The sequence below is a fragment of the Amblyomma maculatum genome, chromosome 10, assembly GCF_055883805.1.
Source record: "Amblyomma maculatum isolate TAMU_Amacu chromosome 10, ASM5588380v1, whole genome shotgun sequence".
Lineage (NCBI taxonomy): Eukaryota > Metazoa > Arthropoda > Arachnida > Ixodida > Ixodidae > Amblyomma > Amblyomma maculatum.
Genome location: NC_139353.1, coordinates 52122063 through 52149723, shown reverse-complemented (window position 1 = coordinate 52149723; position 27661 = coordinate 52122063). Strand labels below are relative to the sequence as shown.

Below are 27661 nucleotides of genomic sequence, written 5' to 3'. Positions count from 1 at the left end.
CTCAGTATTTTCACCATGGTTGCACAAAAAGAAACATGCTTTCGGACAACATTTTGGTACCTAGTTACCAATGAAAAAACAAGTCGGAAGCATTCGCACGCAACACTCGGTAGCTTCCATGTGACCCTCTTCTTGAGGAATATGTGAATTTAGTTGTGCAGAAAATGAGATGGCAGTGCTTCCACACATCCTTGCACTGTACCAGTGAGGACGTGTGTTTCATTGTTAAACTGCTGAATTCAGTTGTGTATTGCAGAGGTCGCGGACATGCTGAAAAAACTTTTTATGGCAGATCACTGTTAGCCCAGATGCTCAGGAGGTCACTTCCTGTGGTCTTCTGCCTCATCCACTCCTTCATACGCTGCACTTGCTCTGGTTGAAAGAAGTCCTTCCAGAGTCCGCATATGGGCTTTCTCGTGAAGTCCGAGCCCTCTGCTATCTCCAGGGCCTCTGCGAATACGCCCTTGTAGAATTGGGCAGGGGTTATGGGCTCCCTGCCTACTACCATGGAGAGCTCATCACCTAGAATGGACCGCGCGCCCTGGTCGTACGTCGCGTTCATGCCGTTCAGGCTGGCAATGTTAAGAACGTTCGACAGAAGCACCGGGTCAGCACGCATCTCCTGCGCGAACTGCTGATCGATGAAATCGGCGATACGGAGAGTCCAAGTCCCGGGGTCGCTTTTGACATCTTCGTAGGTGATGAAGAGCACGTTCGAGTCGTGTCGTCGGTCATACCTGGAATTGGAGGTAAAAATATATGTTGAAGGAAGAGGGAACGGGACGATTTTCAAAACTTTCTTCATTAAATGAACGAAGGGAGCGAGAACATAACAAGGAACGTACAGACTGCCGATGCATAAGCTGAGTTAAGAAATATTACGAAATATTTTCTGAAGAACTGTATTTGTGCATTTCACACTCGACTCAGAGGTTTAAACGTTTAACTCCTGATTCAAGGTTATTTTGGACGCAGTCAATGTGCCAGTGCAAAACATTAAAAAGAAAAATATTTCTGCCAAGACAAGGTACACAGTTTAACTGACTCCGAAGCGGAAACGGTATCACGTGGACAGTTAGCAGTATCTGTCACCACGAACAGCTCGTTGGTCGGACTGGCCAAGTGCTTCAAACAAAGGAAAAATTTCTTTATATATAGAACTTATATCAGGAAGCTGCAAATTCAAATATGAAAAAATGCCTGTCAGTCATTTGATAGAAAGAAAAGGAACACAGGCGTGCAACACAATAGCTGGCTAACATGGGTCTCAGAGCCCATTCTGTTGTGGTCACGGATATGAAAAATTATCTTTTTGTCTAATGAGCTCAGACCAGTGATTGACATTCGTTCCTATATTTAAGCGTCACAAAGAGAAGAATGAAGAGCTCACTGGCCCCTTTTAGTATGTTTCATTTTACGCAAAATTTCTTACATATTGTGTATATTTCTACATTTATTCACGGTTATTTGTTAAATTCGCGGGGTAGCCCAGAACAACCTGTACGAAGTTAACCAAGACGACATGCGGAGTATTCCTGGCAACTATCACCTCAAAGAGCAACGCCGGGAAGTTTAGATGTTCATAGATGGCAAAAAAAATATATATATATATAAAGAAGTCTTCTGCATTGTATTACGAAGTCTAACGTCAAATTTGTCAGCTTAGCGCGGCTTACGTTTTCGGATACGAACTCTACGGTGTGCCACGGGATTCATAAGCGGTTCTGCGGTATCATAACGTGTGCACGCTCGTTTAAGTTCTGAATTGAGCTATAGGCTAGAGTGATGCGTTACTTGAACTTTTGTTGTGGTGTGCGGGGTACGCATACTCCAGCTGTGACGGGTGTAGTCGGCCATTATTTCTCTAGCAACGGAGACCTTGTAGACGGGTAGGTGAAAGCCGTCCACCGCGACAAGAACGAGCAACAAGGTCGCATGTGCGCGGATTACTTTGCACGACAGTGTTATCAAGACTGCGTCTCCCTTAGAGGAGCTTTTGTTCTGGCTGTAAGAGTATTGTACAGGATATTGAATCCAGGTTCTGTATCCGCGGTTTGAATACACTGTTCCACCAAAGGCGCGAGCTGAATGAGGTAGTTCTGATATCGGCAAGACCCGCCCGGCTAAGCAATGCAACCCATGATGTTATCATCAATGTCACACAAAGGAGTATCTGTGGTTTCGGTTGCACAATTTCACGTTCAAATTGGGCTCAGTTTTTACAGTTTAAAAATAACTTGCATTTTGCCTTCGTACAGTTTATTACTGTACAGAATAAATAGGGTCCTTATAAAAATGGCAGCCGTTAACTCATAAAGGTGAAAAAACATCCGGGGTTGCAATATATATCTATATGACGTCTATTAGGTGACACGATCAAATGATTCCCCTCGTGTAAAAAGAATTTAAATTCTCCTAACGATAATTGGCTGATTACATTTGCAGATAATATTCACAAGTGCAGTCAATCAATTTTGTTTCAATCCAATTTCGCGCTGAGTGAAAGCGCCTTCTTGGCTCGTACAATCAAAAAGCGCATCTGAAACTGTGCGCTCGTATGATGGTGCGCCGGGCGGAAGGTCATCTTCATCCGGGAAGAACACTCAATAAGGCTGACACCTGAACTGTTCGCAAATAATAAATTATAGCTGCAACAAATTAGCGGTGCCGAATTGCTCAGCCAATATTTGTGCACATTGGACTTTGAATTGTAGCAGTAATATGTAAATTTTCAATGTAATTCTTAATAGTACTCTACTTTGATATTTCGGAGTACTCATATCTGTGAATTGCTGTGTGAAAACAATGTGGGTGCAATAACCTCTGCCACTACGCGAAAGCCGTGGTTCTTTTCCTAGTTCCGCCAAGCTTCACACGAATATTGTTATAGCAAGCAAAAACTTCAAGAGCTAATAATTAGGTTTATATCATTACTTATTTTTCTGAGAAGCTAGTTATCTGCTTTGTAATAAATTATCTTCTCCCTGAGAAAAATACGTCATCGTATATTTCTTGACAAAAACTAAATTTGGATAACTTCACCATATGTTTTAAGTCAGAATGGGAAGGAGAAAGTAATGCCTTTCCTCTCTGATATGGGCCCGCCCTTTAATTAGCTGGAAAACCTTTTCATCCTTTCTTAATCTTTTATAGTAGCTAATTTAGTTCCTTTCTAAAATGAATTATAGTAATCGTCTTCTTGATCGCCCATGTGTCTATTTCATTTTTGGGAGTTTAGCTGAAGAAACCTTTCGTGCGCATATCTTTATGTGGAGTTAACATTTTTCTCTACGCGACGTATATTACAGATAACTGATCTTCTGCGCCCAGCATTCCTGAATTGTTTGTTGAAGCCGGGATCAGAATTTTATAATCGAAGTAAGAATCGCGTATTAATGCAGGAAATGATCGACGGGTGGAACAAAATTTGGATATAGGTCCGCAAACCTTAATTTAGGTTTTAGTATACATTAATGCCGGCGCCTAAGTGATATTACAAAGCACAATTCAGTGGATGGCTATTTCAACTTCCTAACTAGTCGTCACAAAGTATACCTTAAGTGTTGTTTCTAGAAAAAAAGGTTATGACAACGCGCCCTGCTCACTTTGCTAAAAACCCCGGGATACATTGCACAACGTTGAAAGAACATGAATGCATGTAAGAGCAACACAAGCTCACAATAAAAACGCTGTCGCAAATTTGTTGGGGGATGAGAGTTCGTAGCATCTCTGTGCTGAGGTTGGTTGTATGTAGCTTCGAGCTATTGCAGGTAACGTGCTAGTTATGTTCTTTACATTAACTGTATAAACATCCAATCATGGCTACTATACCACAAGCGAGTTCCGAAACTCCCTGAGAAGAGGTAAACAGGGTATTTACAACGTTTTCAGGCTACTTTTTGTAAGGGTCAACCAAAGCCAACTCAATCTATGCGAAAATAAAAACAACCTGCGACTATTCAGGCTCATGTTGTCAGGTAGGAAAACGTACATATACTTCACTGCACTCAAACTTGTGATGGCCACGGCAAACTGGCCTGCGTGATCATAATTTTTTATTGATTGGTGGTGCAGCCTCGCTTTCTTATCGAAGGACTGGTTCGAAACACGGCTGCTTAATTGAAAGCCTCAGCGGAGACGTCGACGCCTGTGTGTTTCAAGTTGTGTTTTTGTTGTGAAATCACCGCTTCCACTGAAATGGCCTTCATTATTGTTAGAATGCAGCAAGTGATCGATATTAGACAACTTCATTTTCGCCCCCAGGGTCACTCTGGAACTTGATTCCTTTTGACGATGTCATCCTTTACGCCACCTGACACAGATTTTGTCATAGCAATATATTGGTCAGCGCTGCCGCGGCATCACCAGCTGTAAAATTCAGACATGATCACTGAACTTTACACTTTTCATCGAAATTCAAATTCAGACTGCTGAGGTTCAAAAGAAACAGATGATAGAATTCGCGTTCCTTTTGTCACCTACCATGAGAGGACGTGGTCGAAATAGTCGCCGTATATAACCTTTCCGTCCAGGAAGGCGTCGAAGAAAACGTCGAAGCTTGCCGCCTCTGAGCGCGTCATGGGCATGTTCCTCATGTGAGTGTAATAGGCGGCACAGCAGTCGAAGGGATTTCGGGCAATGTAGATGTACCTGCAAACAATGCCAAGGCAGTGAACCTATCCCTTCTCGGTAGTACTTGGAACGGTAGAAGTTTGGGGGACGAAGCTGAAGAGCCGAAAACCGCACCATTTTCCTGAATGCGAGAATTGGACAAAATTGTTCAGTTATAGACTCTATTCACTATCAGGCTTAGCAGGCGGCAGTCGTGGAAACCCTGTTTTGTGGAGACGCCATAACGTTGCGCGGATCGAAACTAAAAAATGGCTGAGGCTTAGCTTGGTTAAGCCTGGTCAGATGCGAAGCATATTGATTGCTAAACTCGGCTTTCCATGGTTACACTTGTCTAAACTTTTCTTTCCTTGGCTATACCACGTGGTCCGCACAGCGTGCAACCGCAGCCGACGACGCGAGCCGATCCCCGTCTCTCCTCTGTCGTGACGTAAGCGTATCACGTGGTCTGACGTCACCATACCACGTGGTCCGCACGGCGTGCAACCGCAGCCGACGGCGCGAGCTGGACCCCCGTCTTTCCTCTGTCGTGACGTCAGCGTATCACGTGGTGTGACGTCACCATACCACGTGGTCCGCACGGCGTGCAAGCGCAGCCGACGGCGCGAGCTGGACCCCCGTCTCTCCTCTGTCGTGACGTCAGCTTGTCACGTGGTGTGACGTAGCATTCCACATTCTTTGCACGGCGTGTAACCGTCACGAAGGGCTGTGGTTTACCTCTAGCAATATGCTTCGCATAAAAGCACACAAAAAATGTTTCCGAGGCGTCGGTGCCGGTCTACCAACGCCCTCCCTGCTGCGCGCAGTTCATTTGTCGGACACTTGAGACGCCGTTTGCAACGCCGTCCAATAAAAGCTCGGATTTTACCGACACCATGTCATGATTCACCGAGGGCCTTCGGTTGCGTTGTGCGTACCATGGTTGCCAGTAAAGCTACAATGACTTCACGTGAATAAGCTCTACAGGTAATAAATGCGAAGCTGAAAAGGAGTAGCTTAAAATGCACTATATTAAAAGCTGTTGCTCAAAGCTAAAATGAAATAAGGGGCTAATAAGATGATCGCAGGATCCAGTTGGTGATTATTCTTGAAAGGTATGCGCTACTCAGTAGTAACCTCAAGCTAAGAAAGAAACAGAAGACAGACGAGAGAAAAACAAACTTGTAAAGACTGAATGCATATCAGAAACTACCATTTTATAGCTGAAGGATTCATTACTCTCACGCAGAAGTTCAGAAGTAGAAGCAGAAGAAAAATTGTACATGACTGCCATATCGTAAACCAACACCAATCATCCTCAGTGCGATCAAAAATATAAACTAATATTTCAATTCAAGCAATCGAAAACGATTACAGACGAGTGCGTAATAGCCAATCCTGGATTCCTTTTTTATATTATCTATACATGCTGGAAAGCACATGCATTGTGCATTTGTGGAATTGTGCATTTGTTGGCAAACGCATATGACAGCACATGCTCTGTCGTAAAAAAATAGCTGCCTATATAGTTTTCCTGCATACCGACTTAGATGACTCGGACGTTTGCAACTTGTTTAATTATATTCATTTTTGTAATATATGCATTACAATTAATTGTAGCGCAAAAATCTTAGACAAGCTTCCAGAGTTTTAGCATGCAATGATGTCAAATTATGGCATGGTATGCATGGCACGACACAGCCTGGCATTGCACGGCATCGCATATTATGGTATCGTATTTCATGATTTGGATGTGACATGGTTTCAGATATGGTATGGCAGATACGGCTTAAGACCCGAAAACACTACATGATATGAGGAATGGCGTAGAGAAGGATTATGGGAGAATTTCTACTACTTAGGCATTTTTAACGTGCACTGGCATCGCACAGCGCAAGGTGTCTTGCATTTTGCCTCCAAGAAACGCGGCCGCCAAGGTAGAAATCGAAGCCACGTCCTTGGTCCTGCGCCCAAGCTATTGAGCCACCACTACGGGGGCCTGTTTTGAGACGGAGTGTACTTTTCCTTTCTTGTGTGTCCCATGAGTGTTTGTTACGACCAAGGCTGCTCAAATCATGGTATTTTTGATTCACTAGTAGCCATTTATGCCTACAGAAGCTTTCAGTAACGAAATACTATACCGAGCAATTCGCTGCACACGAACGCTTATGTACAGCGACTTCTGAATAAAAGGACAGTATATTCTGGTTTTATTCAAAACCAAAGCTTGGGTTTAGCTTTGTATTGTTTATGCGGCTTAACGTTCCAAAGCGACTGAGGCTATGAGGCATGCAGTGTTGGAGGACTCAAACACTGCATGCCCCATAAAGAAATGTCTCAGGAAGAAACTTCGGCCACCTGGAACCACCGTTTAATTCCCTCAGTACACCACATGGGTGCCCTGCATATTGCCTGTATTGCAACCGAACAGACATGAACGGGTGGGCGGGAGGAACTCAGGGCGCTCAGGTTCTATATCGGATTAGGGTCATGCGCATGTCTCGAACACAAGCGTGTCTCTGCAGCCTGCTATTAATGTGACCTTCAGCCACCTCCTGTTGAATCAGAGGGGAAGTTTGGTGTATATTTATTAGCTATGCCACGTGACGCAGGCTACTCCATTCATGTTAAATCAAGCGGTGGCATATAGAAAAAACTAACGAACACATTGCTGACGTGAAATAGGAACATATTAGAAAAGGACTCCCTGGAGAGGAGCAACTGGTTAGGAGGAGTTTTGTTTGCCCGAAAGAAGACGCGTGAAGATAAAAGATGAAAACAAATTCATACTAATCAGCACAGATATAAAACGAGCATGGACGCTAACCTTCGCACGCTTGTGAAGTTTGTGCTTCCAATCGCGTCACTCGTTTTTCTCACGCGTTTTGTTTGCTCCAGTTGAAGGACGTGTAATGTAGTGAGATGTAGACATGATACCCGACAATCTAAACGGTTCGAGATACAGGTAAAAGAAGAAGCCGAGTGCCAGATGTCAACTCCTTCTTTAATCTCTCTGGCGCGGAAATAAAGCAGCAGATGATGCAACGTCGATTATAGCAGCACAAACCTACGGGTTTTTTTAAATCCATATTCAACGACGTCGGAACTCCACACACACAGTCCAGACTTTGCCGTTTACGTACTTGCATTTCATATGCAGGTCGGACTTTAAACATCTTCAAAACATGTTTTAGGCTAGTATGTTGTGCGAGTGTTCGCATCTTTAGGTATGCAACATAGTTCCTCAGTGTCTTGTCTCAAATGCAGCCCTGAGTTCGGACTATAACGCGGTGTAGCGCCAGCAATGACTGGTTTCTGTTGGTTTCTCGCCAGTCATATCGCTTGTGCGTCAGCAAGCTGTGCTGCCTTTAATAACTTCTGTGACACGGAATACTACACAGCCCCGCCAGCGAGCCTGCCAAAACCTGCTGGCGCAAGCTGTGCTGCCTTTAATAACTTCTGTGACACGGAATGCTACACAGCCCCGCCAGCGAGCCTGCCAAAACCTGCTGGCGCAAGCTGTGCTGCCTTTAATAACTTCTGTGACACGGAATGCTACACAGCCCCGCCAGCGAGCCTGCCAAAACCTGCTGGCGCAAGCAGTGTGACGTTCTTGAACAGCTGGAAAACGAAAAGGCTGTTGGTTGGCGAACGGTCATCCCGACACATCCTATTGTTAAGGTGAGAGCCTTTTTAGGCTCAGGGGGTGTTGGCAGAAAATGACCGCCAAACGCGACTGCTGGCATCATCATCAGAAAATGGCCGCCATATAAAGACCGAATGAAAAAGAAAAAATTATTGATAGTGTTAGCGATCAATAGAGCTTATAATAGCGATTGGCAAAGGTTATAATCACTAGTAATGAACAATATCATTTTTAATTACTTGTATTTTATAACAAGTGATTACAAATGAAAAAAGAACTTAGTAATGAGCAGTAATGATCAAAATGACCTGCTAATGACTTGTAATGACTACCAATATTTGCAATGACTACTGATAACTTGTAACGACCAATATATTTATATTCCTATAACGACTACAATTGAGCAGATATTTCAAGACATTTAAGCGGTATACACTGTACACAGACACATGGAAGCAGGAAAACTGACGTACACAGGACAAGCACGCATTGACAACTACGGTTCTGTGTACGTCAGTTTTCTTGCTTTCTTGCGTGTCTGCATATAGCATAGCACGGAAATTTCCTGAAATATCCAACGAACTAGCCCCCGAGTGCTGCTTTGCTTGAGTAGAAATGACTCAAATGCTTAGAAATTAGTAGCAAAGACTAAAATGATGGTTGGTTGGTTTGTGGGGTTTGACGTCCCAAAGCAACTCAGGCTATGAGGGACACCGTAGTGGAGGACTCCGGAAATTTCGACCACCTGGGGTTCTTTAACTAATAATAATTGGTAAGGACCAATATAACTAACGACGACTTGTAACAACTGCAACTGATAACAAATGACTAAAAATGCTTAGTATTAAGGAGTAATGACTAACATGACCACTATTTACTACTACTACAATTACTACTAGGCTCTATCTAGCCGTGCACCTCTTAAGAGCTATCTTAAAAGACCCTGTAATATTCTCCCTAGGACCTGTTTAGCATGTTTACACTAAAGGGATAGGGTATTAGGGCATGCATGCTTGTCTTACATTCACAGGTGGCAATAAGGGAAAGGCTCGCCAAAAAAACACATATAAATAAAGCTTACATATAGCAGCGCTTGTAGTTTTTCCTTGTATTTATCCAAATGTTCTGCTTCAAACGACCCTATATGAAACGAGCGATGAGAATAATGACTAGACTCTGGTCGGAAATTCGTGTCAAAAAAGTTGTCAAGGCGAAGCACGATGTTGAGTGGTTTACACTGTATTCTGCGAATACGAACACATCGCATATTTTGAGCTTCATCCCATGTAGCTACATGTGCTATATGGAGTGCAAAGTAGATGGCTCGAGATTATTTGAGAACACTTGGGTACATTACAATGCGCTTATGTACCCCAGCACAATGCCGCTCTTTTAGGTTTCGCCTCGATCTGAACGGGGTGGCTCTGGCAGTGACTGGTCACTCAGCGTATTTCGGCATTGTAATGGAATCATTTAGTACATCAGTGCTTGTGATGAGAGACCGAACGTAGGCCAATTAAGCTCACTTATTAGCAAAGGGCCAGAAACGTATTATAAATCCAGTATGTCTAAGATGACAGAAAATTAGTTTCCTATATGTCACCAGCAGAAATTGAAACAGAACAGTAAAAGTATTTAAAACTAATGTCGTTTTTTCCCTGCCGTTCACTCGTTTAATACGATCGCAATATCCTAGAATAAAAGCAACCTTCCTAAACCGTTTAGTGAGTACAGCCCCGCGGTCAAAACCAACACAGAGTTCGCAAACAAGAACTTGAAGATGCAATATGAGCATTACACAGTCAAGGAACGGGGCCGTTTAGAGCCCCTGTAGAACATGGAATATGGTAGTGTGCGATTTATAACCTCAGCAGGATGAACAGTCGAAACTTAACGTTCACTTGCGACGTTTGCAATGCCCAATCGTAAAGCCACGAGCGCTTTGTGTTGCTGCTCAGTGCAGGAGAAAGGATGGTCAACCCGAACTAAGCTGACGTCTTTTTTTGACAACAACGCCGAAAAAGAAGGTACAAGCATTGATTTTGGTACCGAATTTGTAAGGACTGCTAAAGACAAAAGAGAAAATGAAAATTTTCTTAAGTATCGATTCAACGGCACAGTCGTTCTGATTAGGGGGCGATTCCTAGTAGCTACAGGATGGATGAAGCGGCTAGGCTAAATGAAAAAGGACGCTAAGTTGTGGATGTGTCGGGAAGCGACCGGAAAGTCCGATGTTGCAAGGAGATATATTACATAGCAACATGGAATGTAAGATCTATGCCGCAAGGTAAACTGGAAGTCGTCAAGCGAGAAATGGACAGATTGAACATTGATATCTTGGGTATCAGCGAGCTCAAGTGGACCGGAATGAGAGAATTTAATTCCGGCGACCATTATGTCTTTTATTGTGGGCACGAATCCAAGAGAAGGAATGCGGTCGCTCTTATAGTAAACAGAAGAATGGGAAAAGCAGTGCTAGGGTACAACCCCAAAAACGAGCGAATGATTTCACTTCGGATCCAAGGTCACCCTTTCAACATAACAGTTATCCAAGTCTATGCACCAACCACTACTGCTGAAGAAGCTGACGTTGAGAGATTTTATGCGGACCTGCAATGCCTTTTAGACCGCACTCCATCATCAGACGTCATTGTTCTCATAGGAGACTGGAATGCTAAGGTGGGGAGTGAAGAAATATCCCGAATTACAGGCAAGTTCGGTTTTGGTGAGCCAAATGAAGCTGCTCGGAGGCTAGTAGAGTTTTGTCAAGAGACAACCTGACTATAGCGAATACTCATTTTCAAAAGCACAAGAGGCGCCTGTACACATGGACTTCACAGGACGGTCTGTACAGGAATCAGATCGATTATATTCTTTGCCGGCAGATATGGAGAATCGCTATACAAGCAGTAAAAAGAAGGCCTGGGGCCGATTGTGGCACCGATCATCAGCTTCTTGTTGCCAAATTTAGGCTTCGATTGAGGAAAACGCAGAAAACTGGAAGGTCTTACAGGTATGATCTGGATCAAATTCCATCAGAATATGCTGTGGAAGTGAGGAATCGATTTCAAGAATAAAATCTAGAAGACAGAGAGCCTGAAGAGATGTGGACTGATGTTCGTAATATATTACAATACTAAGGTAGTTCCAAAGCAAAAGAAATGCAAAAAAAGCAAACTGGTTATCTGGAGAGGCTTTGCAAATAGCTGAGGAAAGGAGGATGGCAAAAGTTATCGGGGCAAGAGAAAGATACAAGGTTCTCAAAGCGGATTTTCAGAAAATAGCAAGGAGAGATAAGAATGCCTTCCTGAACATACAGTGCCAAGCAGTTGAGGACAACAGCCAATTAAGGAACACAAGAGCTCTGTATAAGACAATCAAAGATATCAAAGGAGGCTTCTGTGCTAAGCTGGGCGTGATAAAGGACAAACGAGGTAAGGACCTCACTGAAGCCTCAGAGATAAAGAAGTGGCAGGAATACACAGAAGAACTGTACAAGAAGGACCCAGATGTGCAAACCCAACATAAGTTGGTTGTGATTACTGATCTCGATCCAGGCATCCTGAAGAGTGAAATTAAATGGGCCTTAGCCAGCCTTGCTGAGAACAAAGCTAGCGGAATTGATGGCATTCCAGCTGAGTTGCTTCAAAACCTCAACCATAACACTGTTAACATTCTGCATACATTATCTTAGAAGGTTTGGACAACCCTGCAGTGGCCACAGGATTGGAGGAGGTTAGTTTACATCAATATTCCAAAGCAAGGCAGTGCCAAAGATTGTTCCAACTACCGCACGATCGCGCTTATTTCGCATGCTAGCAAGGTGATGTTGAAATTCCTCCAGGGTAGGCTGCAGCAGTATGTGGATCGGGAGCTTCCGGACGTGCAAGCTGGGTTTCGTAAGGGCAGAGGAACTAGAGACCAGATTGCCAACCTACGCTGGATATGGAAAAAGCAAGGGAGTTCCAGAAACCCATCTACTTCTGCTTTATTGATTATGCGAAAACATTTGACTTCGTAGATCACCGAAGATTGTGGCAAGCTCTCCAAGAGATGGGAGTTCCAATTCACCTCATCTGTCTCCTCAGGACACTGTATGAAGGGCAAGAGGCCACAGTCAGAACCGGGCATGGTATTACTGATTGGTTTTCCATTGAGAAAGGAGTGAGATAAGGGTGCATACTGTCGCCCTGCCTATTTAACCTATATGCTGAGTTCATCATGAGGAAGGCCTGTCTGGACGAGTCTAGCTGGAGTGAAGATTGGTAGAAAACGTATCAACAACCTTAGATACGCGGATGATACCACTTCAAAGGCAGAAAGTGAAGTGGAACTCAACAGACTTCTGATGCGCATACAAGAAGAGAGTGAGAAGTTTGGTCTTAAACTGAACATTAAAAAGACAAAGATCAAGGCGTCTTGCCCCATCAAGTCCTGGAGCATCAAGGAACAAGAAGTGGAAGCTGTGACAGATTTTCTCTTCTTCGGCTCCAAGATTACCCCGGAAGGAGCCTGCAGCCATGAAATTAGGAGACGCCTGCTTCTGGGAAAGAGAGCCATGGTTAGCCTTGACCGCCAGTAAAGAGCAGAGACATTAGTCTGCCAACCGAGATCCGTATAACTCTTGCTATAGTCTTTCCAGTCGTGATGTATGGATGCGAGAGTTGGACTGTGAAGAAGGCTGACCGCCGAAGAATTGACGCGTTTGAATTGTGGTGCTGGTGGAGACTCTTGAAAGTTCCTTAGACTGCCAGGAGATCAAATAAGTCGATAATGTCAACCATAAGCCCTGACTGCTCATTGGAGGGTCAAATTGTAAAGTTAAAGCTCAGCTACTTTGGTCATTTGATGAGAAGAGAGGAGTCGCTGGAGAAAGATTTGATGTTGGGAAAGGTTGAGGGTCGCCGGAGAAGGGGTAGGCAGCGAATTCGATGGTTAAATGGCATCTTCGAGGCGCTGCAGATGAAGTTATGTGATGTTAGGAAGATAGTTAGAGACCGGAAAGCGTGGCGTGACATGGTCCATAGGGTCACGAAGAGTCGGACACGACTTAACGACTGAACTGAACTGAAGGATTTCCCATCCGTCATTTTATAGCGTGAGCGACGGTATATCAGAGAGTGCTGAAATGTTTTGAACCTTCCTGATATTTTTCAGCCTGTTGGAAATTTAATGCTGGAAATGTTTTTTACGTTTCTGATGAACCATAAAGCAGAAGCAGAATTTATGACTAAATCCGGCAATCGGTTTTCAGCATGCGACATTTGTAGAAGCTGAATCACCACGCCAGGTGCGGTGGTTGAGAACTGCGGCACTTACGTGTTCCGACTGATGCATCTATTGCTTGCAATTCTCCTGTATTTCTTCGAGTCGGTAAACTCGACAGATAGAGAGTTTAACCTCCGCTCCAATACGTACATGACAGACAAAGTAAAATTAATTAGCGATGGAGCATTAAGTAATGAATAAAATTTCGGTTTGTAGGTGGATTGGTGAATGGCAATGATTTTTTGCTTTGCGTTCGATGTAGAATTCTGGCTCGGAAGGCAGCCCTCCATCCCTACCATCCCTCATGACTTTTGCAATCCTGCAAGAAGGGGCTGCCTCTAAAGGCTCGACGCGTTTTGATATAGAGAAAAATGGTAGAAAATTTACAAAGGGGCTTCAGCACATTACCGTTTTCAAGCTCCCTCAGTAAACAAAAAACAACAACAACAACAAAAAACAAGGCGACAGTGTTTGTCTTGATGTGGCGGCGAACGATGGGTTTTATTGGGCTGGGATATTTTTTTCATCCAGTTTCCTCTCTGAACTATTTTCATGGGAACTGAGATCAGGAATACGTTTTTAATAAAAAAATAAGCTTTAATTATTTGTAGCTTCAAGTTTACAAAAGAACTTTGCTGCTACCATGTGCAGTTAAGCAATTTGCGCTCACACGAAAAGAACGATGAGAGTAGAAGATTTTCCGGCGTAACGTTATCTCGGTGGTCGCAGCTATAAGAATCATGACTTCATGGCGTTACTTCTAAACAGTTTTGTTTTTCGTTGTGTATCACACTGGACCGAAACCGCGTAAACATTTGTTAAATCGGCTGATTTTTGGGTAAGAACTAGACATTCGGCGATCCTGGCGACAAGGTCTAGTTTCTCTGTCTTTTTGGAAAGTGCGGTGTCTTCCTATTTTGTTCTCACCCCAGGCACGCGAGGTTGTGTGTTCAGGAAACGAGCAGCGGTCTTTCCGCTCACTGCTCCAGCCAGAAATAAATATAAAATAAAAAAAAACGCTAAAGAGCGGCACGTTACAAGGCCACTGAGGCTTTAGCTTACTAATTCGCGTCCGCCTCGTAAAATATTACTTTGCTGTTAGCAGACAACGCCTATAATGTGGAAGTGAGGCCGCACTTTCTGTTGGTTGTATTTCGATTGCGAATTTTTTTATCTTTCAGGTAAGGCCATCACGTGTTACCTTGATGCCACTACTTTCAAAAGTTTCCTTAGTGTCCACGAAATAAAATCAAACAGACTAACTGGGCTGAACAAAGCTAAATTGACATCGACTGTGTCTACGGGAAGTTAAAAGATTGGTATACGAAGTACTGGCTACAGAATGTTGTACACTGAGAGGCTGCGCCTGAAGACCACGCTACTTTCTTAATTTGGTTTGATTTTTTTAGGAGCTTAAGTGCTATAAAAACTCAGGGCACGAAGAAAACTGGAATAAATGGATCGAATTATTTCAACACCTTGTTGTTCTTTTTCGTAAATCGACATTGCTCAATACACGGGTGCTTTGCGTTCCACCACTAACCAAATTCGACTTTTATGACATGGTCAAAACCAGCTACCACGGTTGTGTGAGTTAGCGAAATGTATTAACGATTCATTTCAAAGACTTATCATGAGACGGGAATTCTAGCCTTACGAACGTTTCTTACATGTCACTTTGCTAATCGCCGTCAAACAGCGTTAATGGAGAGCTGTATTTCGCAGGAAGGTCAGCCTTTATAATGACAGAGAAAAACTTCAATCAGCTATTCTACTTTCGGTGTTTTAGTATCCTTCTTTGCAAATTAATACTACATTGAAACTGGCTTTCATATCTTCCTTGAAGCGCCTACATAAGCCTCAATACAATGTAAAAAAACAGAAAGGTAAGAACTCAAATCTACGTCTTTAGATACGAAGGAATGAAAGAAACGATATCTGCTTTTGTTTCACCGCATCATAATAATGCGTAGGGGAAAGACTAAGCACGAGCGCGAGCTTTTTGAGGCATTTATAATCAAAACGAATGAGCTGACTTGCATGAGTGATTCATCTGTAGTTATCACCGAGAGAGAGTGCCGGTTTTTATCAGGTGTTTGAGTTACATCACCTTGTATGTTTGGTGGTTTTATTTTTTGCATGTGCGCTTGCGCAGGAAGGTGATTATAAGTATGTGTTCGTGGCAATAATAAACCAGTTGTAAATCCGTCGACTCTGTGTGCGTTCGTGTTTCCTCTTGTCCTTCACCTTTTTTTTGCTGTTGTTTTCCTAGTAAACATGAACCAACCGGCACAGCAATTCGCTGCTCTGATTTATGTTTTAGGGTGACATCAGATAACGCACACAGAGTTGTTTACAGACTTGGTTTTCTTATCTGTTTTCTTGTTTTTGGCTCTTCGAGGTTGTATCTTTTATATAGAACATCTAACACAGCGCCCTCCCCCCCCCCCCCCCCCCTTCAACCCCTCTCCTGAAGCGAAGTGGAGCGCTGTGCCACGGATGTAACAAGAGTATCATATGGGTATACCCTACGAAGATATCATGGTTGTCTGACGGCGGAAGCAATGTCTAGCACGTCAGCGCAACAGTGTGGACAGAGACCTTGTATCTAAGTATTTTAGCCTAAAAGAGCCGAACACCAAAACCTGGAAAAATGTAGTAATTCGTAAAACGGGTGAGTGCCGATTATAACCTGAGATCCAACCATGCACGTCCTGAATGGTAGGCGGCTGCTCTTCCACAAGGCCATCGCTTCAGTCTGTCGCTAATTTTTTTGTTGTCAGGCAGGGCTGATAATACCAACATGGAATGTTATATCCCGGAAGCTTCAGTGGAATCGTTCAGCACTTCGATTACTACGTGTTTTCCGAAAAGCCTCCACGTTTTTATTCTTTTGCTTTAAGTGATAAACTGGCTATCGAAAGACAGCAAGCCGTCAAAAGCCAAGAGAAATTTGCAACATCCGGCTAGCCCTCATAATAGCGTATGGGGGCAACAGCCTTTTGGCCAAACATAGCACTTCAAACCCAAGTGCGCTGTTTACTAACTCCTCAGTGAAGTACTGTGCGCTGTGTGAATAGACATATAATATGGTGAGGCTTCCCCCCCAAAAAAAACACAAAATATTTTGACAGTCAAAAAATGCCAGAGGATTCATCTTACTTAAACAAGGTTATAACGAGCGGAAGCAATTAATGTCTGCTAAGTGATCGGAGGAGGCCTGGTGTTTTTAACACTTGCTTCCGTAAGATGCAGCTATGCATCCTGCACACATTCCCGCTACATACACCCTGTTGTTTAGTATGCGTGTATCGTAACGTATTGCCAAGTTCAGCGCTGCTCCATTGTTCCATAATTGTGACAGCTTCAAGTTATGGTGAAGATTACCTAAAGGTGAAATGCCAAATTCATATGACATAGTCATACAAGGCATACAATGTCAATTTTGTGGCGTGCTTCGTTTGACGTTATTCTGGACAAAGGTCGCAGACTTAGAGCCAGACGACACTCTGGCTTGTACATGGACCAGTGGAGCTTCCGTTTTAAAATAGAGCCCAGCGCAGTCGTTTGCGCTACCACAATATTACTGGCGCGTTCGCTGAGCAGATTAACTACGTATCTTAAATGTGCAGCTCCGTAGTAATGTACAAAATGCAGGAAAGAGGATGGAGCCGAAAATTGACTCATTACCACTTGATGTACTCACTTGGCTTGCTGGTTGTACGGCTGTTTGTCGAACGGAAGGTGCGTCTTGATAGCTCCGGGCCGACGCATTTCCAAAGCCGCCCTGGCGCCTAGCCACTCCAGGTAGGGGGACCGTACGGCGAATTCATGGAAGTCTGTGCTGGGCTGGCCTCGGTTGTAGATGCCAAAGACCAGAAACTGGAGGAGCGTCGAGCCGCACTTGGGATAGCTGACGGTAAACACATCGCTCGGTCGAGGCTGGTATGCTAGCGCTGACAGCAAGGTCTCCTCTACCAGGAAGTTGTGGGCATACAAGGCGTCCACCTCGGACGGCGGGCCTGGGTCTGAGATAGAACTTCCCTCATTGCGATCCGCCTGTTGTTTGTCCTGAGGCAGCAGCTGTTCCAGCTTGGGCTCAAGCAGAGCTTGAAGCATGGATCCACTGCCACGTATGCCCGGACAAGATGCGGCAGGGTTAGAGGCGGCAGCGTTCTCGTCTTCCGAGTAACTCTCTGGGTCTGAACAGGAAGTGCTGTCGGTATCCACTTCACTGTTCTCCATTGTGTGCTCTGTGAACAGTTTGCATCGAAATAAAAATGAGGATTTTGTATGACAATGAACGAAGAACGAAAAGAAGAGGTACACAGCACACTTACTGCGTTTCTAAATGTTTCAGAACTAGTTGGCGTGAACTTATCTGCCATAGCGGGGGCCTTCAGCTTACTTTTCAAGTGTTCATGTACGGCGTCGGCATCAAAAATTAACGGTGAACCTGTGTTGTTCAAGAGGGTGTGAAAAAGAACCGCATATCAGGCGCTTCTATAATAAAAGAGATACTATGTATGCCAAAGAGGAGCCGCAAGGGGAGCCAGCAATCCGAGCCGTTAGATCTGTCCCGTCGTGCAGTAAAAGCATAGTTCAAGTCTTCATCATAAGTTTTTCCACCACCGTCTACATTGGCAGCAGCTCTATACGGCGGATATGTATACGCTAGCGCGTAAACGGCCCAGACTATGGCCACATATAGTACGCTTGAGAAAGCTGTAGGGCAAGACTTGCAAACAGGCATCTGGCACTCACCACTACGGCAGCCGATATTGTAGTAACAGGGTTCAGTCGTAGCAGGTGCCTGTCGTGGAACTCCGTTGGGCGTAGCCGTTATCACCAGGGGTGCCCAGGTAACAGCCCCTGGCAACAGCCTCAATACCCGGCTTCCGAAGACAGACGAAGAACGTTTCCGCGTGCGTCTTCTTCTTCTTCTTACCTCATCGATATGTGCTCATCCTCAGTTTGCTGATGATGTCCTCAGCCGAAATGTTCCTGTTGTTGGTGCCCTCATAAAAATGGCGAATATCCACAAGGGGGATTGGCCGTGACGAGGCGGCGATTACAGTTTCTTAGATTGCATACTACAGAATTGAGATATTAGAAACTTGAGCAAATCAGTCGCAATGCTGTGTTGTTGATGATGATGATGATAACCTGAGCGCGGAATTGGCCAGGGTGCATTGTAAATTGTAAATATTTATGTTCAAGGACTGGAGTATTCAGATAAATATGAATATTTAACTAGAATTTGGAAAAAATAAAAAGGAAAAGAAAAGGTAATGAAATCGTACCTAGCATAGGAATCTACCTGTTGAAATTATGTAATCATGAATAAAATCGCAAACTGGTTTTAAGGCATATTCCTTGACGCTTGCTCCGAAGGAGAAGAGAACTGGAATGGTTAGTGGAAGGCCTAATCACGAAAGGGGAGTTGCTAAGTAAATTTTGCGTAGAGATGCGAACTTCCGGCAGAAGAGAAAAAAAATTATCTATGGATTCAAATTCTTTGCAAGGCTCACAGAGGTTAGTAGCGGATAGCCCCGAACGAGATAAATACAGATTTAGTTTCGGTAACCTGCAGCGCAAGAGAGTCGCAGACACTTCACATAGCCTTGAAACACACATGCAGCTACGCCAAGGCCATCTGAGGTGTTGGTAATCTGGTGCAGAAAGGAGAGGCTCGTTACTGAGGTGATAGAGACGTTGGAAATTTTAAAATCATGCTAAAGTTAAGTAAACGGTATTAGGTATGAATGGAACAAGAGGTCCACTTAGAGCGGATTTTGCTAAAAAATCTGCCCTTTCATTATATGTAATGCCACAGTGACCTGGGACCCATTGAAAACGCAAATCTGAAATGTGAGGAGGAAGGAAAAAATAAAGTGAACGGTAAAGCAGAGTGCCCTTCAAATTTTCGAGCGATGACAGCACGGATAGGCTGTCAGAAAGAAAAATAACCTTAGAAATATTACTAGAGATTTTAGTCAAGCCCAACTCAATGGCCAGAAACTCAGCAGCGAAAATCGGCGTATAGTCTGGGACCCGAAATGGATAACTCCAGTCAAGAGCCTAGGAGTATAAGCCAATAGCTGCTTTTTCATCCTGCTTAGACGCATCTGTTAAATGGCAATATGGCTCGGAAAATTGTCTAGGTAATCCTCTATAAGGACATTTAATACATTGGCAGACAAATGCTTAGCATTCCCTGGGAGGGTGTCATCAAATGAAATTATAGTATCAGGCCGCCGGTGGTCAACTTGTACTAAGGATGTTACTGATACTGAAAGTTTCGACAGCAGGGAATTAGTAAACACAACCTGAGGAAGCTTATACCTAGGCCTAGTTATTATCAAAGAAGTATGATGGGATCGAAGTAAATATGGGGTTATCCACTCCAGGGACTGGCTCCAAAAATCTTAAATATCTTCGCACAGTTAGAAGCTTAAACCGCGAATTTAGATTAGGTATGCGAGCTTCCAAGTATAGCAATGCATTGGCCGCTGATTTGGGCAGACCTAAACAAAGGCGCTGAGCTCGTCGTTCTAAAACAATCAGGGGCTCAAGCTTGTACCTTGGACACCCAGAAAAGAGAATGGAGCCGAATTCAAGTATTGGTCGTACGTAGGTCTTATAAAGCAAGAACAGTGTCCCGACGCATACCATATTTCTTATTGCTGATTCTTATCTGTGTTGTTTCCTTGCCTGCGTCTTCCTTCTTGCTGTCGCTGAACTTAGAGGAAAAAAGGCTGTTTTTAAAGAAAACGTAAATTTTCACTGCAGAAGCAAAAACTTCCTCTCTCGTAATGAAGACTGCATGCGAGCATGAAATGTGCTAGTTACCGGCGCTGTCCTCTCGTCCGACTACGTGGCATTGCTTTAGCTCAGAGAAGAAAATTTTGAGGACGAAGGAGATATTCATTATTCTTATTTTGCAAATTAAGATGTTATTGTTTGTAATTAAGTAAACTTTGCGAGTAGCTTTGTACATATGAGGACGGATACAATATACAGGGGCAATTAGCCTCCGCTACGAGCTGATGAAGTCGCTCGGAGGCTAAGTGGATTACCGTTGCCGAAGACGGCAGACGGCAACTGAAGCCTCTTCTGACAGCACTCCTCAGTCTACTAACCGATCTGTAACAGCGTTCATTTCTTAACAGCATAGAAATCGTACTATGCAACCTTTTCGAGGCATAGCTTCAGAAAATCATTGATAGTTAGGAAAAATATCGTAAAATAGAAATACAGGGAGTTTAACCAGGCGAGGCCCAGTAGGCTACCGTAGATGTGGGGAGAGGAACAAAGAGAAAAAAAGGAAAGAAAGAGCGCCAAGATAAGGGGTCTGTCGTATGTCCAGAGATCTATAGTAAAAGGGAGTACAGAGCGTACACGTAAAGTCTAGAACTCAACCCCGAGTCCTTTAAGAACTTAAGGAACGCCTTCACCACTGCTTTCCTTTCTGATGAAGGTGTCGTCCAAGAGCCCAGAACCTCAGCTTCAGTAAGAGCGAGAATCCAAGCGGCGGATTGTAGCAGCCAGGAAGGCACGCTCACGATCAAACTGAGGGCAGTCATAAAGTATATGCGCAATAGCTTCATCACAACCACATGGTTGCACGTTGGAGAGCCTGTAAATTCGATGAGATGGGAATAGGCATTTGTAAAGGCCACACCTAGCCACAAGCGACACAACATTGTAGCATGACCGCCGGGGAGGCCGAATGGTATCTGCAGTTGAAGTAATTGGCTAAAGTGGTGTGAGAGGGATGGTTAGCCTCCAGGCGTAGACTATGGCTGTCTAGCCATGCTTCGGGCGTGCGGTCGAAGATGTCTGGATAATGTTGGTTGTATCATGAGCCGATCTAGCAGCATTGTCAGCTACGTTGTTGCCAAATATCCCACTGTGGCCTGGTAGCCACTGGTAGATGATTTCGTGACCCCCTTGTAGAGCCTGGTGATGCAGATGTCGTACCTCGGCTACAAGTTGCTCATGGTCGCCATGGCTCAAGACCAATTGAAGACATTGTAGATCAGGTTTAGTGTCACAGAATGCGCCCATGTTTGATGATTTTGTTCACAGATATACTTTAGAGCAGCACGTATTGCGGCCAGTTCTGTTCCATTAGAGGAAGTTTTATGCTATATTAGTAAACGTTTGCTTGTCTAGCAGGAATGACGAGGGCGGAGGCAAAACTAGTAGGAGTTACCGAGCCATCTATATAGACGCGGTCATGGTCCCAATAGTCATTGTGTAGCATTAACAGTGCCAGTTGCCAAAGTGCTGGCGTTGATAAATTCGATTTCTTGGATATCCCCGGAATAGCAAGTGTTATTAAGTTCAGAGCATTCTCTATAAGTGGCAGGCAAAAACATTTTCATGGCTTCTGCCTCAAAAACAGCCGTTAATAAAAACGACGGATATAAAATGGCACCTGCCTTGTTTTGTACATGTGCTCCCTCTGGCGTTTGTTTTCTTGTTCGTTTTCCTGTAAAGTGCCCACAAAAAAGGCTGTACGATTAGTTTACTCCAGAAGGGTTACGGTAGGTATGCACGAAGGAAGACAACCTGCAGACATTCAGTTGCGTTGAAACACATACAGGAACGACTGGTAGACATTGCAGGCCATTATTTCTCCGCTCAAAAAGTGAGTGCCTTAGAAACTATACCTGAGACCAGTATGCACATCATTTAAGCGGATAACTGCTTCCGAGAGGCCGATAAGATGATGCGAGACTAATTCTAAACACCTAAAATAAAACTGCTTGATTCACCGCAATAGATCTGCTAGAGGGGAAATTAGATAAATTTGCTTTAAGAGTAAATGTGCCATTTTAATTTCGTTTATTAGAAATTGTATCCTTTCTTTGTCTCGAAATTTGTTACAAGCGACCTTTCCATAGAAGATGTCCTTGGTGCAGTGTTGCTTCATGCTCAAACAAGGCTGCATTCGTTCTTTACACTTTGCACTATTTGGAAATCCGTTCATATAGTTAATGGTCCCATTTGCTTTGAAGGTTATAGAGTTGTAGTTATTGAGAATGTATTAAAAACAAAAAGGCAAGCATTTAAAAAATACGCTGAGAGGAAAGACAATATATGAGTCCAGCGCGTCTACGTAGTCGTGTAATCCTGTAGGCACCGAATAGTGCACAACAGCTAACTGTTTAAACAACAGAAGGGTATTTATTCAACGCTTTAATGAATTGCAAGACTGTGCTGTACCATAGGGTCTCTATCTAGACGCAAGCAAGCTAGAGCGCGCTGAGCCCACAACCTCATTGTGTCTCTAACAGAACACCACTACAGTCTGGATCACTAAGACTGGCTGAGGAGTACCAGCAGTAGCCAGAATACAGTGCAAATATTGCACCCACTGTGAACACAACGCCATGAAGAAAAAAGTTAGACAGTTGCAGTGCACACTGTCGACTTCTAGTATTGTAGTATTTTAGTGTACTACTGCGAATGTACAGTCGTGAGCAAAAGTGCTTTACAACACTCAGTCAGCGCCGGAGGTCCGGAAAACTGCATACCAAATTCATTTAGCAACAGCTATCTGTGACTGGAGCAAAAGGGGCGATGCCCCGTCTTATCCACATTTATGTGTCGATGTCGCTGTCCCTTACGCTGTCGCTAGATGGCATTTAGATGTAGTTTTTGCGAGCTCTGTCAGCGGCTGAGTGTTGTATACCACTTTTGCTCACGACTGTAAGTATCGCATCACAGGCGAGCGTTGTTTATTTGTGAAGTGCGAAATCAAAGCGTTTTTGTAGTCAGGTATATCGCAAAGAGGAATCAAGGAATAGCTTAGCATCAAAGATTCTCAGAATCGGGCTGTACTTTGCCGCTCTCACTTCTTTGCTGGTTGGAACTTTATATTATATTACTAAAAACATAGTTTTTATAATCCTAAGCAAAATACACGCGCCAATTATAGCGAAAATGATCCCACAGAGAAGAACTCACTTAGAGCTTGTTTATGAAACATTCGAAAACAAGAAAACAACACTGAAACAAAACACAGCCCTTTAGAAATACCAAGTCCTTAGTAATCTTCTTTTCCATGATCCGAAATTTTAAGCTATATCAAATATTCAAGGAAAGCAACATAAACCAAACATTTGTAATTAAGCCTTGGATAAGTTTAATCCCCGCTCAGACGACAGATCCACCTTTTTTTTACCTATGAAATTTCGTCATTACGGGTTATACCTGAAAATTTCCGACGAGCGCATTTTTTTACCGCTAGATTGTTGATGAGCATCATTTTGTCGCATATACATGACTGCAGCATACCAATGAATATGTGAGCAGGTTTTGCCTGGATAGTTATATGCTATTGATAATCAAAAATGGAAGCTGTGGTTTGTAAGCCAATTGAAACTGGTAGTTGCGAGCACCTTAAAAACTCAAAAAGCAATGCGTTTCTAGGAATTGTCAACTTAAATAATTTCCATTATTTTGCTTGTAATATTATCTTAAGTATTCCACATAGCTATTAACTGAGACTGACCTCGCTGGTTTGTTGTGGCTTTCTAAGATAATCGTTACAAGTGCTGAGCAAACTACAAACCGAAGACGATACGCTAGACGATGTTAGACGAGGTCAGAATATTCCTATCGTCGTATTCATAATAACACCTTGTAGTGTGTTTTTATATCCGTTATACCGAAGGCCGAGAAAGCTAAACATGAAAAAGTTCTGCAACAAGGTTGACTCTATATACGGCCATTTTTCTGAGACCTTTAATAAAACATGGCTGGTCCTAGCGCTTTCTGATAATACAAAAATCCACGAATAGCTGAAATAGCCTTACTTCCTATATAACGCTAAAGCAAAGATTTCTAGAAAAGTGAAGAATACTCGACAGATATGAATCTCATTACGCTTGTATATCAGTCGCGTTACTGTTTAGGCCACATTGTGTTCGTCTGGGTTAATATTATGAACAATTCATTTACAAAAGGCGTGAATCCAATAAAGAGGCGCATATTTACGGTTTATATTTAGTCGTCAATTCGGCTTCACCGCAAACTATGCAAGAGGTTAGATAAAGACAGTATGGAGCCTTAAGTCGTAAGTCGTACACTCAAGCTCAAGGGTAGAGTGCGCAGACGGAAACAATTACGTGGTGAACTGCAGATATAATCCAGTAAATTTAGGCTTAGGTCACCTATACTCTTTGCCCCATTGTTGTTTCAGAGGGAAAATGAAACGCTAATGCCACAGGATTAGGTTTTTATGGAATGAAATAAAGCAAGGCTTGTTAGAATCCCATGCTCACTGATAATAATAATAAGTAAACGTTAGACTTCTTTTTGCCGCAACGTTATTCTTTCAAATAAATTAACATCTTGCTTATGGGTAGGTGCCCAGAGGTCCTTCTCATGCGCCATGACGGATTCACAGTATCGGGAGGTTGACGGTTATTACAACAGTGGTAGCTTCCCTGAAGAAACTGTTTGTTCCGCGCTTCTCTACAATCCGCAGCCCGGAGACTTGTTCATCATCAGCTACCCAAAATGTGGCAAACTTGGATGCAGCGCATATGTTCTACAATATCATAAACAACCGGCCTCCTCCTCGAAACCAACTCAAGGAGCAGAAGCGGTAGAGAATATGAGGCGTCCAGTACCGATCAAAACCCACATGACTTTTACGTTCTAGCCTTATTACAAGCAGGCAAAGTACATATATATGGCCAGAAATCCTCACGACTGCTGTGTCGCTTTCTTCTACCACACGAGGGACATGCCAGAGTGTCACTTCCAGCACGGTACCGTCGACGAGTTCTTCGACATGTTCATAGAAGGCAAGGTGACCTTCGGTGACTACTTCGACAACCTTCGTTCTTGGTACGACCACCATCATGACCCAAACGTATTGGTTGTGACGTACGAGCAGCTGAAAAAGGACATAAAAGCCTTGGTGCTGAAGGTTGGAGACTTCATCGGCGAAAATTACGGGCAAAGACTGCGCACCAATGAATCTTACTTCAATAACGTGCTTGAAAATATAAGCATCATGCGTATGAAGGATGGTGTGAACGACAGCATGATGTCAATGTTCGACGACGTGAAGTCTCTACCAGGTGTCAAGCTGCCGAAATGGGTTGCAGTGTTAGCAGAAGCGATGGGCGAAGAAGCGACCAAGAATACCATGAATGGTTATTTTGTTCGTAAAGGCATCGTGGGAGACTGGCGAAATCACTTCTCCAGCCACCAAGTGAAGCGCCTAAAGAAGAGGATTCATGAAAAGACGCTGGGCAGCGATGTAATGCATCTATGGAAAAACACAGACATTACCTAATTAGGCACCCTTACGCCACCCTCTGAGCAATTTGTTTACTGTACAAACATTCGCCGTACAGTAAATATAATGAACATGTACAAAAAGCGAAATAAATTTTACTGTTCTCCGATTAATAAGTGATAACTATTTCTTGAGAAACGTTGCATGTTTAACCTCAATAAGAAGGTCATTAGGCCTGCGAAATACCTAAGGCCTTCCACTCTTGAAGCGTACCTACTGCGATGAAACGCCGAATAGCTTGACGCCTTTAACTTATTTCATTGATTGATTGATACTCGTACATTACTGCATGTTAGTCTGTAAGCTGGCAGTTAAAGGGCCAAAGGATGTATTTATACTTGTATCTAAAGACAACTTATTGGTGATATATGCAATAAAATCATAATCATAAATGCCACTCGTGTCCTTTATAATGTAGCAGCTTTGAAGAGGAAGTGAAAGACGAGCCGGGATTTTACCCCAACGTGGTTGTCCTTTCGGTACAGTTGTACTCCTGGTGGGGCAAAGTGCTACGGTACTCGTTTTGTGTTCGATAATTTCTCACACGTTCCTTACAGACGACATGATGGTGACCTTCTTCAGAGAACCCGCATTTTGCGAACATGTCGCAGTGTTTGTCCTGCCATGAGGATGTGACTGAGGATGAAATGATTTTAGTATGCTCCGCTTGTAACTATTCTTATCACCTTGGAAAATGTTCCAGTGTGTCTGCGTCGAGCTTTCGTAACAAAGGTGACTCTTTTAGGTCAACCTGGAAAGGCGCAACTTGTGAGTCAGCAATAAAGAAAAGTGGGGGTACTCCTTCAACAGCTGAGAATGCAAATGTTGAACGCCTGCTAAGGGACCTGAATGACAAATTTTCTTTGCTTCTTCCCCTCGTTGCCAAGGTTGACGCACTTAGTGAACTCGTTGTTAAAGTTGACGGTTTTGAAAGTTCAATTAAACTATAGTTTCCGACCAGTATGACACTGTGCTAGAAAGTCTTGAGAAACAAAAGAATGACATGACTGCCCTTAAGAAAAGGGTAGAAAATATTGAAACTGGAAAATCCCCTGTGACCAGACAAATAAGGCTTCAGATGAATGAACTGGAGCAATACAACCGCAGACTGAACATGGAAGTGCATGGTGTTGTTCAAGAACAGCATGAAAACCTTCTTGAGCAAATGAATAGCTTAGCGGCTTCGTTACAACTCCCATTGATAAAAGACTCGGATCTTGAAGCTTTACATCGCTTGCCACCAAAGTCTGGTAAGGAACCAGTCATCATTGCTCGATTTCGTCAGGTACCCCTAAAGCAGAAATGGATGGAATGCCGTACTCTTCTCAGCGAAAAAGACTCAGACGTGAAGCTTCTTGACAACTTAACTCCGGAAAACAAACGGTTACTCTGGCTAGCCCGCTCGAAAGGAACCGAACTTAACTATGCTTTTGTGTGGCAGAAAGACGGGCGCATCTTTGCTCGAAAGGCAGAAGGCGATAAAGTTCTTAGGATCTACGACGAGCATGATCTGGAAAAACTGTAATGATAAGGGGCAAGCATTTTCTGCTGCGGCCCGTTCTTCACAAGAATGGCAGGTCTCGAATCTGGTTGTGTTTATCATAACATAGAATCTTTTCGTAGCATTCCTTTATTAAACAATAAGCAGGCGAAGTACTTTTCCTTTTATCACCTGAATGCGCAGAGTTTGCGTAACAAGGATGAAGAAGTTAGCAGTTTTTTGTCTTATTTAGAGCACGAGTTTGATGTTTTGGGCTTTTCAGAAACCTGGTTCAGGAATTATGATGATATAGTACACTTTGAAGCTTATAAAT

The 27661-nt window shown here is 43.4% G+C and overlaps 1 protein-coding gene and 1 pseudogene across 1 annotated transcript; one reads left to right on the top strand and one right to left on the bottom strand.

Moving 5' to 3' along the window:
- Positions 1-283: 283 nt before the first annotated feature.
- LOC146176389 (amine sulfotransferase-like) lies at positions 284-17767 on the bottom strand. The gene is made up of 3 exons (XM_084581296.1): positions 17229-17767; positions 4483-4650; positions 284-737 (listed from the first exon to the last, which is right to left on the bottom strand). The coding sequence occupies exons 1-3, from the start codon at positions 17765-17767 to the stop codon at positions 284-286; spliced, it is 1161 nt and encodes a 386-aa protein (XP_084437422.1).
- Positions 17768-24929: 7162 nt separating this feature from the next.
- On the top strand, positions 24930-25844 carry LOC146176388 (sulfotransferase ssu-1-like; annotated as a pseudogene).
- The last annotated feature ends 1817 nt before the right edge of the window (positions 25845-27661 follow it).

What these genes read in the sequence shown, in the direction of transcription:
- LOC146176389 (XM_084581296.1), bottom strand. Translation starts at nt 17,767, where the DNA reads ATGGAGAACAGTGAAGTGGATACCGACAGCACTTCCTGTTCAGACCCA. An exon ending in CCGTACAACCAGCAAGCCAA is followed by an intron (nt 4,651 to 17,228) that starts GTGAGTACATCA and finishes CATTGTTTGCAG; the next exon opens with GTACATCTACATTGCCCGAA. An exon ending in TTCGACCACGTCCTCTCATG is followed by an intron (nt 738 to 4,482) that starts GTAGGTGACAAA and finishes CTCCAATTCCAG; the next exon opens with GTATGACCGACGACACGACT.